Below are 11,293 nucleotides of genomic sequence, written 5' to 3' on the forward strand. Positions count from 1 at the left end.
TAAACTTAGGAAAACTGGCAGAAAAACAATCGACATAAGAATCTGCAGCGGTAGACCGGTAATGTAGTGCAATGTGGCACAAATTGTGGCTGGCAAACTTTTATACGTTTGTGTTTGGACTGTGCTTCAAATGCAATGCCTTGGCAAACGGTTCAGGATTGGTGCACGTTCAGACATTTACTGGAGAAATTGGTGCAACCAACTTTACGTACTACAAGTTGACACTGGAAGGGCATGTTGTTGTGACTTTGCAAACACTTGAAGGGGACGCAGACCTCTATCTGTCAACAGAGACTTTAAAGCCCACTTGGGAAGATTACACCATGAAATCTGACACATGCAGTAGTGATGTTGTAGTTGTGCAAGAGTTTCATGACAGACCTGTTGGAATTGGAGTGTATGGTTACATTCATTGGCCTCTGTCCACATTTCGACTCAGCGTTTATATTGATGAATCTAGACAAAGTTATTATCCGGAGGAGCGAAAATCTCGCAACTCTGTGGGTGATACAACACATGGATTCAAGGATCCTATGCAAACAGGACAAACAGTGCCTGATGAAGAAGAAGAGGAATCCCTTCTCTGGAGTTTGTTTTTGGGCTTTCTAAAAGTCCTCCTTGATATTTTGATATGATGAGAATCAAAAATAGAGCACTAAAAATTGATGTGGTCATGGATGGCAGTATTCAGTAAAAACCAGATTTTTTATTGTTATTGTTTATGCACTGATGTTTACATTTAACATTCAGTGTGTTTGTATTGTTTGAATTTAACCATTGTCATCAAGATTCTTACCAAGTGTAGGTTAATTGTGATAAATTTGTTTATACTGCATCTGGTTAGTGCCTTTAGTAGTTTCATAATGTAAATATTTTTACTCTACTTCCTAAGTCCAATCACTCACTCCTGATTTACTATCTGCCCTTTTAGTGTTATATATGATATAGATGTGCAGATGGTTGTACTCCTGTTGATAATGTTTTTTTTTACTTAAGCATATTATAATTGTGCTTTCACAACTAATTGAATCAGGCTTAAAGAACCAAACCTAATTGGTAAAACCTGTTTGAAGTAAAGATTATTTTATTCTTGGTTGCAAGACAATGTTTTGCTTATTTTCCAGTATTGTGACAAATGAATTGCCAAGTCGGCTTTTGCATCCTGCAAAATAAATTATTGCCATGTTTGATACTTGTGTTGTTTAGATTAAACTAAGATCACAAAGAATTTTACACAAATATACAGTTTCCATTTTGGTTAATAACAGTCTTTAAAGTGCATTTGTCAGCAATGCATTAAATTACTGTTTGCTAAAAAAACTGAAGTTAAATAATAGGGTGAATGACAAGTGCAAGCATGTGTTGTATTTACCTGTTGTATAACTCTCAAGTGTGTGTTGGGGTCAGACAAGGACAAGTTGACACAATGTTTGATTGCTGCACGCACAATGTTGTTGATGTAAATCACTGTGCAGGTTGCATTTTCTATCCAAACCTTACTTCCTGTTGATACAAAAATCCTATAGTTACATAATTCAGGTAAAAACATTAAACACATTGATAATATATGCTAAAAAATATTACATTTAGTAAAGCACAAGTGTGAGGCATGGTCTTACCAAGTAAAGAGATACATCCAGAAAGATGTTTCAATTTTTTAGTTGCTTTAGCAAAACCTTTTTGGATCCACTGCCCAGTCAGCTCAGGGCATTCTTCCATGAATTTCTACAACATTTTCTGCAGGTTTTAGCCCAAAACAACCACACTGATAATTGTTTTTTTTTTTTTTCAATAAGTAATTGGAATACAATTTTGTTTAAAGTCTTACTTTAACAATCGGATCAAGAGTCTTTGCAACTTCACAGGGTTCCACAAACAAATTGAAAGCTTCCTGTTGGAACAAACTTACACCGGCTCTGCTAATTGTTTCTGCATTATTTAGTGTCTAAATGCACAGCTAGATTTTAGCAAAAAATATACATAATTTTAGTCACCTATTGTCTGGTATTGCTATAGATGGCAGATCCATTAAAATTTCAAAAAGCATTTCAATAACACAGTGGTTAGCAGGAATGTGCTGTTGTAAGTCAGCAAGGAGATACTGCAATCAAAATTTAGTTTATAATGCCATGTTTTGCTGAAAAGCAAATGGATGAACTTACTGTAATTGCTACATTTGGATGGGGCACCACTGTAACTAACTTAGTGAGCACTGCTACAAAAACAGAAGCATGCTCCCTAACTTCCGGCTGCTCATCATGCAAATGATAGAAAGCAGTTTTGTAGATAACAGCTGGCACCTTGGTGTATTTTGTCAATTCATCCTAACAAAAACAAACGGGTTTAGGCAAAGTCCACTATTACAAACAGTTTTTTTCATAACATACCTCACAAGTCGAAGGCAAGGCCACATGCTTGTGCATCCACCACAAAATATTTGCACCAACTCTGCTTAGGCCCATGGCAGAAGCAAACCTCAGTGGTTCTGATGCCTTGCTACTGTAAGTGTATTTGCCAACTTCTTCAAGCCATGGTTGTATGTAGCACATTTTATCACTTACATCTTCATGTACCAAATCATATTCAATTAAACATGAAAGTGCAGGAATAAGATGGCAGGAGGTGCTGAGATTTTTGATGCCATGGTGTATTTGTAAGAGCTGGGTTGAGATTGCACTGTAGATTTGTGGAGTCAAATTAGCCTGGACACTTGGCCACATTTGAACAAAGCACTCCAGTTTTGAGCTATTACTTGGACCCAAAGGTTCAGTCCAAACCCTGTTCAATATCTCGTATGCATGTTTGTTAGAAACTAAGGTAGATTGAGACTTGGTGATACCACTTATCCATTGCATGACTGCTGTGCACACAAATGGATTGTGCAAGTCCAAAAACTTTTCACAGATTAATACAATTTTTGTCATCTCTGCCGTATTAAGTATTAAATGGATCAGCTCTTCCAAATACAATAAGGCTCCAGCCTGTTAAATTATAATTTTGTAAGTTTGTTTAGCCAATTAAACATGTTTTTCTTACCTGTTTGAAGTTAAAGTTCTTTGGAGAAAAAACAATATCGATTAGTGATTGGATCATCTCCATCCCAATGTTTACATCTGGTAAACTTTTTGTTATCAGATTCAAAGTCTGAATATACTGGGCAGCTGTGTAAGGGCATTTGTTGATGCTAAATATACCAAGCCACTTTATTTTTAAAATTTGTTCGCAAAGTGATTGTAGTGATGTGTTACTCCTAAGATTATCTTTTTGTTGTTGAAAAAGACAGTAGATAAGTTCCAACCATCCATGAAGTTTGTTTTGACAAATTTGTTGGAAAGGTGCCCCTGGGAAGAGAAGAACAACATTTACAGTTAATAACCTGTTTTGTTTCATTTATTATTTCAATTGTATTTTTTCACATTTTTTTACAAATTAATTTCACCTGGCTGACCAGAGGGCAAACTTTCCAAATAGCCACAAGCAAGTGAAACAACATTGCCAACTGATTGCAAGCCAAGAATGGCCTGAGCAGATGCTTTTCTTATAGCAAATGAAGGACATTCCAAACATCGTTGCAGTGAGTCTAACAGTGTTTGCAATTTTTTGTTTTGTGATAGATCCTGGGTGTTTGACAGCTTTGAAAGAATGGAAATAATAGGGTAAATTGCTGACACGTTGAAATGTTTTTTCTCATCTTGGGTTATTTCAAGATCATTTTCCAAAAATGACAACATTACATGCAATAATTTGGGGTGCCAGGAAAAAAATTCTTGAAGTGTTAGAGAGTTTGTAACTGAGGTGTGGTCAGTGGATTCAATGTGTTTTTGTCCAAGCATTCGACTTGAGATTGCTCCCAACAGGTGAGTTGCAGCATTGCGAACAAGCCATAAATGGGATGACAGGCATTTCAGAGAGAGTTCAAAAAACTTCGTCGCATGTATCATCATCAAGCCACCCAAAATCGTATTCTTAAACAAGTGCTTCAGAACATATAATGCATGGACAGCAGGTATGTCTGCATTGTCATGAACTTTGATATGTGGTTCACTCAACAAGTCAGAAATGCATACTGCCATAGTTTCAACAGTTTTGACAACTAAATCATGTGAGAAGTCTGTTCCAATACTTGCACTCAAAACTGATTCAACAATAAGGGGCAAACCAGCTGACCGCCGAGTAACAGTTCCACCAGTGATTTCATTACTGCTGGTGTTTAAAGAAAACAATACCAGAATTTCATCCACAAGACCAATCACAAAATTCACAAGTACACAGATTTTTGATTGAAATAAGTTGTGGCAACATGAGTATAGGCATTCAGCACAGCTCTCTATGATGCCTCGGTGCCTGCAGGAGGTTAGAATCTTCAAATAACAACTGCTTATCTTTTTCCAAATTGGAAAAAATTGGTCATCATTTTCATTTACTGTGAGGTTTCTTAGCAATATCCCAATAGATGCAAGTGCATTGCATCCATTTTTCATTATTAACCAGCTACATGCCAAAACTACTTCCTCATCATTTGCAAGCATAACATGATCCTTGTTTGCAGTTGTTACTTTGCTATGTTGCTGCTTACAATCTTCAATTATCTTCATGATTCTAGCAGACATCTCTTGGAAGTCAGCAGATGCAATAAACTCCATGTTTTCATCAGTACATGCAAACACTTTTGACATGACATGCAACAAAAGGCTTAGTATTTCATCCAAGACTTTGTTTAAGCTATCAGTTGCATCTTTGTTATCTGTAAAGCTGTCACTGCTTTGGGATTGCAATGACACGCAGCATTTTGACAGTGCCAGTAGCCAACCGAAAACTGGAGTATAGTAGGATGCTTTTAAGTAATCTGTTTTCAGCAGCACAATCTGTTTGCGTAAATTTGGAACAATTAGTTTTAGAATAAAAGATAGGAATATGGAAGAATGATTGACTTCCTCTTTGTGTTCTGGCAACCAAAGGACATTTACAAGAAAAACTGCAATTAAGGATCCACTTTCTGCATCTTGTGCTTTGGGACTGCACAAGAGAACAAGACATCTTTCTTCAAGTTTTGTTGAGAATGGGCCCAGAATTGCTTTGGTAAAATATTGCAATAACATTTTGAATGCACTTTCTCTTATTTCTGGTACCACATCCTCCAACAGATTGATAAGACATTTGGCTTCATCAGAAGTGCATAGGCTGAGGTTATTTTTCTGAAGTGTCTAAACACAAAAAACACCATTAAACATGTATTGTTTTTTCCCAATACAATACTTAATACAAACCTTAACAACTAGCTGCAAGTCTTGTGGCAAAATAGTTTTCTTTTTGCTGGTGTTAGAAACATCCAGGGTTTGTAGCAGAAGTGCTAATAAGTTAAGTGAGGTGTGTTTTCTCTGAAAGGAGCATGTAGTGCCCAGAGAAGAAATGCACAACTGCTTTATCCATTTTAAGAAATTTACATATTTTATTATGTGGACACTTTGTGGATCCTGTTTAAAATTAAACATTTTAGATATCCAATATAAAAAAATTGAACATTGTTTTACCTTTTTTAAACAAGCAGCTAATTTGGTCACAACCCTCTGAATGAATGAACTCAAGGAAAAGAGGAGTTCATTTCGAAATGAGGCACTATCTGAGTTCAGGTTAAGTGGTAAGTGCTCTGTTACAAATGCAAATTCTTCATCAGTTATTGAATCCGAACGTCTATGACTTATGCAGACAATGGACAAAGCATTGGATCGAATCTTGTCATTCAATGCAGTTATGCCAACTTTCAAAACATTTTGGTCAAGGGTAGAGAAGTTTCTGAGGCCACTACACCGGGCACATTTAATTACACCCAACATGGCTAAAAGAAATGTTTGTTTTTGGAGGAGATTTTGGGAACGCTTTGCAGCAATTATTCGTGTCAGCTCATCAAATACTTCTGTGTGAAGCTTAAGATTAGGTGGTACCCAGTAGTGCAATGCATTATTTTGTATTGTAGAAGATGTATGCAGCAGAGACTGCAACAAACTGGGTGCAAATAGTTTTTTCCATAATGTAAGGGTATCCTGTTCAGATTTTTTGATTCCAGAAATGCAGCATTGATACACTCTGGATACAACTGGGGCAAGGTGATTTTTTCCAAGACAAGGAATGATGCTATTGAAAAAGGTGGAATTATTTGCAAGAAAGAATTCAACTCCAATAAATTTTATCAAAGTGGGAAGAACAACATATTTTCCTTTCACAAATGCAGATGTTGCTAAAACCTGCTTGCACATTATTTCTGATAGCAAGGAAGCATTTTCGCAATTTGCATTCACTTTAAGGATGTTTTCAAATATATTGTTAATCAACTCTGGTACGCCTGAAACCTAAAAAAGGAACATTTTGTGAAAAATCTTTAAACAAAATACTTACTTACTGGATGTTTACATGATTAACTTACAGGATTGTCCCAGTTTTCCCAAACTAAGGTAAGTGATTTCTGAAGATGGATGCCATCTTGTTTAAATTTTGGATGAATCTCAACAAATTGTTTGGATAGCTTTAGAATTTTGCTCCATAACAGCTTTAAAGCTACAACATAAAATAAGTTTAGAAAAAGGTAGATTTTAATGTCAGCTAAAATTAAACATTTTGAAACATTTCAAAATTCTGGAACTTACGTACCTCGAAAAGCATGGTATTGGAGTACAGGGTCTGTTGATTTGCAGGAAAATATTATTTTATCAAACACAGTGTGCATTAGTTTGGCATTTGCACCATCAATGGGACACAACATGATTTCTGACTTGCAACAGCTTAAAATACCCAAAAGCAGCCATATTTCAGGCAAAGGTTGCATGGTATTACTGTCCAGATTCATGGTCACAGTGGGCATAATCTAAACAAACATGAGTAAATTAAAAGCAACAACAATCCTGTTAGAGTTTGGATTCAGACCAAAAAATCCATAAAAAAGTATTCTACATTATGTTTGTATACTTTATTGAATGGTAGTATATTTAAATAGCTAATACAACTAAAGAAAAGGGTGTTGACAATTGTGTTACCTTTATTTCAAATGTTTCACTTGACCTGTGCAATAGAAGATGCAATGATTCAGCAGAAATTTGTGGATTTTTAAAATAGCTGAGCATAAACCCAAGAATGGTACCACACATCTGGGAAGCATCATGATGGTGTTTCTATAAAGGACAAAAATACAAAACAACGCCTTGTTTGTTTTTCAAGCAACCAGAAAGTTATAAACAACACTTGAATAAATGTCTAATTAACAAACAACATAGAATAAAAGTAATTTGTGTCTTGTTAATTGCAACCTTATTCAGTAAGACCCATTTTTAATTGTACACTTTTAATTGTATTTCTGTCATACCTTATCCTCTCTGATAGTGGTTAAAGCTGTTAGCCCTATAATTCTAAAATCATCTTGCAGCATTACATCACATTGTAACAGAAGATCATGGATCTGAGGTTTGTAACTTTGCAAAATCTATTTAAAAAATGTAGTGGAAATTTGATGATCATGTCATACCAAACAGGATACAAAAATTAAACCATGAAACAAACCTGCAAGGCAAGTCTTAAGATCTTCTGGGTGACATCTGCTTTTGTTTCATTTTCTCTATTTTTAAGTGATGTAGCAATTTTATTAATGATCAACCTAACCAATGATCCAAAAGAACTTCTAAACCCATCAACATCTTCAATCAAATTGGTCAGAAACACAGCAGTGTTTTTTAAAAGTGTTTCTGCACAGAAATAAATGCACAATTGATACATTTTTCCTACATATTGACCAACTTACCACCACTTTTTAAGTATTTTTCGGTGACTTGGCAAATTGTGTCTCTTAAAGAAGAGTTCTTATCAATTTTCCATGCTTTTATACCCTTAATAAATATGAATTATTTAAATGGGACCAGGAAGCAGAAATGCAATACACACAACCAAACTTTATCATTGTCCTATGCCATATTTGACAATATTAATAATGATGCAACAATACCTTAAGAATTTGTTTACGTTCGTCAGCACTTTCAATTGGAAATTCAGAAAGCCATTGCAAAAAGATCTCTGAACTCATTGTTTGAATCTAATATAAGCCTAAATAACAAGAACTTGTAAATGCGCATTTCCTTTACAAATTCTTCGTGTTGCAACATAACAATTTAGCGTTTTGACAATAAACATCTTTACGAAACGGTAAATATGTTTTCATTTTCAGTTCAAAACTTATAGTGAATTTCCACCACCGTCATTTCGCCGAAATGAGAATTCGAGTTTTTTTGTGGAAATGTATGTGATTTATCCGTTTACCATATACATGTTTCAAAAAGTTTTTTTTTGTTTTTTTCGACAATCAGGCGGCAGTCCGATAACTGAAAATTTAACAAAATGTTTATTTGGAAAAAAGCGTTTTTTTTTTGTTCGGGACAAATTTATTTAAGTTTAAAACCTTATGGCCATGCTTTTTAGCTGAATTTATTTTATCTTTAACTTTTAAGTTGCTAATCAGGAACACTAAAGTAAAACTTATTTGTATTACGAATTCTACCTTAAAGTTTGCAACTTTAACTAGGACTTTCCAACCACGCCCAGGAGGCAGTCCTTGCGGTGGTCGTTCGGTTTTTTGTTAACCCAGGACCTTTGCCAATAGCCGTATTTTACCTGGGCCTAGAGTTTATTAAGTTTTGTATGGAGATCTGCAGTTTTTTATTTCGTAGTTGACTGTTGGTTTTTTTCAAAAGTATTACAGGATAAGGAGAAATTAGCAGTAGCAACGTCGTACGACGTTTCATCGCGGGTAGCCTGGTAGTAAATTATAGCCTCACGGTTTACAACTATATCCAAAAATTCGAGCAAATTGTAATTTGTTTTGTTAACAACGGAATTCAACAAGCTTTGTTTCAAAATAAAATTTGGTTTTAATTCTAATCCCACTCTTGAAGAACTAACAATTTGGCCGTCTGAAAATTGGCGGTTCCTAATTTTTTCTCGGCACAGGAAATGTTTTACGTATTGCCACAAATTAAAGGTTTCAATTGTCGAAATATTGCTTTTCTCAAATGAAAAATTTTGATAATACTTTTTTAGGTCGCATTTTAATAAGGTCAAATAAAGGCAGTATCTATACCCAGCAGTTACACATTGGGCGTTGGTCCAGTTCATACTCATATCACGTAGCAAGTGTTCTGTTACAGTATGATAAATTTCTCTGTCCTTGTTGTTTAAATCCAGTTCAGTTATTTTATCAATTACATTATCTGAAGTAGCGTGGTACAACGGATAATTTTCAAAAACATTTTTTTCAGAAATTTGAGCGTTAGCGTGTTGTAAGTTAAGTTTTCTTTTTTTCCTTTTTATTGTGATAGGGATTTGGCTTGTACTTAGCATATTCTGGGGAAATTGAGATAATTTAGTGTAAAACAAAATGTATGCACCACTCTGTATTCGATGTTCAACATTGTCCCAATTAACATGTTTGATTTTTTTGTCATTGTATTCTAAAATTCCTTGTTCCGCAAATGAGTAGGCCATGTAATGCCCGGAACTGGATTGCGCTCCAACGTGAACAATTGCACATTTTAAAACAAACACAGCATCTCCTAGAGTTAATCGCAAATCCGGTAAAATCGTTTTAGTGCATTTTCCGTTAATACTGGATCGTGGCAATACGATCGGCAAAACGTCGGAAGTTGAATCGAGTTTCAAACTTTTATCAAACTGTTTTTTGCTGCCGCAAGTGGAGCAGTTTGCCAAAACGATTTCATTGCAACATTTATCGAAATACTTGCTTAATTTACTGCCAGCAGCTAAGTTTTGGTATATAGGAACAAACCAAAAGTTTTGCTCCGGTTCCATACAGGACTGAACGCTTTTGCAAGTTTTGCAGGTGATGGTTGACCGAAATTGATGTCTTGGATTAAGGCCACAGTTTTCTAGCAGACTACCATTTTGATATAACATTAAAAATTCGCCAGCATCATGTTGATTATTAAAGTTCCATTTAAGATTATTGCAGATATCTTTAATCAAATGGCGATGAACCTCAACGTCGTACGATTTGTTACTCAATGAATGTAAAAATTTAGCAACGGGGTCAGAAACAGCCGTACGAGGTGATTTAACAGTTTTTTGCCCCATGAGGAATTTTAGTGATTGGAAAACAGCGTTTGACCAGCATGTGTTACCAAAGTTTTGCAAACCGACAGGTTGGTCATTTTGTTCCTCTAAATGTCGTTTTATTGCAAAATTACACTGTGGTGAATTTTCGACTAGGGCGTATGCAATCCACTGACGGAAAAACTTAGGGTCAAATTTCCCAAGGGGTTGTTTTGATACGGTCGAAATAATATGGTCTACTCCATAACAGACGCAAACTCCGCAACTTAGCTGGTCGGTTTGTTGTATTAAAGCGTCCGGGAAAAACTTTATCTTGGAGCCTGGGTCAGTAATTTTATTTAAAAATGGCACAAGATAGGACTGTATTATCTTAACGAGCTCGTTTTGGGTATCTTTACCAGAATCGAATAATTTTAGTTCCTTTTTATCTTTACAAAACCATATGAACATGAAATGATTTTTCCATAAGACAGGCATAAATAAATTATTTTTAATTTGACCGTCTGTTGACCGAGATATGGGCTGCATAACTCCATGTAAGTTTTTAAATGGCTTGTTTTTTAAAATTTGTTCAGTAACGCCGCAATCCAGCATCCCGAACTCAGATTCCAAAAAAGTGTTACCAATATTAACCGATCGGCGAATATACGAATCTACGACATTACTAGTAAGCCATCCAAAAGTATCCTTAGTGTGAACATGTGACAGAAGTGCGTCGCGTGTGGAGTTTTTTGGTTCGGTGCACAGTGAACACAAATCTAACCAAGTTAATGAACTGCGGTTGGGCGTTATTAAAGCCTGATTTAAAATTGATGCGTCAGTAAATGTGACATGGTGCCAAATATAATTTGCCAAGGATTTCACCATATTTACGACAGATGGCGTTGACGTAACAAATGAAAAATGTGCCAGTGTTGGGGTCCTGGTTAGAGTATTGTTACCTTTATTTCTAATATTCTGAAATCGAATTCGTTTTGCCAATTGTGGGGAGGAATAAAAGCTTTTCGAGTTTCGTTTACGTTTTTTAAACTGCGCCAAAACAAGAGGTGTGGATTTTTCGTCTGTTTTAGTTTTTGACGCGTTTATATTTAAATGCATCAAACTGTCAGCAAATTGTTTTTCCTGGACTTTTATCGCTTTGTGGTATAAATGGACAAAGTCGTCTATTCGTGCCACCCTTTTTCCGTCG

General features: G+C 35.5%; 2 protein-coding genes across 6 annotated transcripts; one reads left to right on the top strand and one right to left on the bottom strand.

Moving 5' to 3' along the window:
• Positions 1–71: 71 nt before the first annotated feature.
• Positions 72–1,190, top strand: LOC145213660 (UPF0669 protein v1g209471-like). Its single transcript, XM_080082027.1, has one exon. The coding sequence runs from the start codon at positions 72–74 to the stop codon at positions 633–635; it is 564 nt and encodes a 187-aa protein (XP_079938153.1). The 3' UTR covers positions 636–1,190.
• On the bottom strand, positions 1,067–8,241 carry LOC145213658 (tRNA (32-2'-O)-methyltransferase regulator THADA-like). Of its 5 annotated transcripts, none has more exons than XM_080082024.1 (18): positions 7,988–8,241; positions 7,787–7,871; positions 7,549–7,730; positions 7,355–7,471; positions 7,029–7,139; positions 6,646–6,859; positions 6,422–6,552; positions 5,532–6,347; positions 5,268–5,474; positions 3,440–5,204; positions 3,037–3,341; positions 2,388–2,981; positions 2,163–2,324; positions 1,995–2,101; positions 1,829–1,919; positions 1,620–1,725; positions 1,373–1,503; positions 1,067–1,162 (listed from the first exon to the last, which is right to left on the bottom strand). In XM_080082024.1, the coding sequence occupies exons 1-18, from the start codon at positions 8,063–8,065 to the stop codon at positions 1,085–1,087; spliced, it is 5,280 nt and encodes a 1,759-aa protein (XP_079938150.1). In that variant the 5' UTR covers positions 8,066–8,241; the 3' UTR covers positions 1,067–1,084. The 5 variants fall into 5 exon arrangements, with proteins under 5 accessions (XP_079938150.1, XP_079938149.1, XP_079938148.1 ...); XM_080082023.1 differs by having other exon boundaries at positions 1,829–1,916; positions 7,029–7,163; XM_080082022.1 differs by having other exon boundaries at positions 7,029–7,163.
• Between the last annotated feature and the right edge of the window lie 3,052 nt (positions 8,242–11,293).

The sequence above is a fragment of the Phallusia mammillata genome, chromosome 2 (assembly GCF_965637545.1).
Source record: "Phallusia mammillata chromosome 2, kaPhaMamm4.hap1.1, whole genome shotgun sequence".
Classification (NCBI taxonomy): Eukaryota; Metazoa; Chordata; class Ascidiacea; order Phlebobranchia; family Ascidiidae; genus Phallusia; species Phallusia mammillata.

Bases quoted from the DNA above. Each gene is read 5' to 3' on its own strand.
- LOC145213660 (XM_080082027.1), top strand. From the start codon at position 72: ATGTGGCACAAATTGTGGCTGGCAAACTTTTATACGTTTGTGTTTGGA.
- LOC145213658 (XM_080082022.1), bottom strand. From the start codon at position 8,065: ATGAGTTCAGAGATCTTTTTGCAATGGCTTTCTGAATTTCCAATTGAA. The intron at 7,872-7,987 runs GTATTGTTGCAT...ATATTTATTAAG, and splicing joins AACGTAAACAAATTCTTAAG to GGTATAAAAGCATGGAAAAT. The intron at 6,348-6,421 runs GTAAGTTAATCA...TTCCTTTTTTAG, and splicing joins GGGAAAACTGGGACAATCCT to GTTTCAGGCGTACCAGAGTT.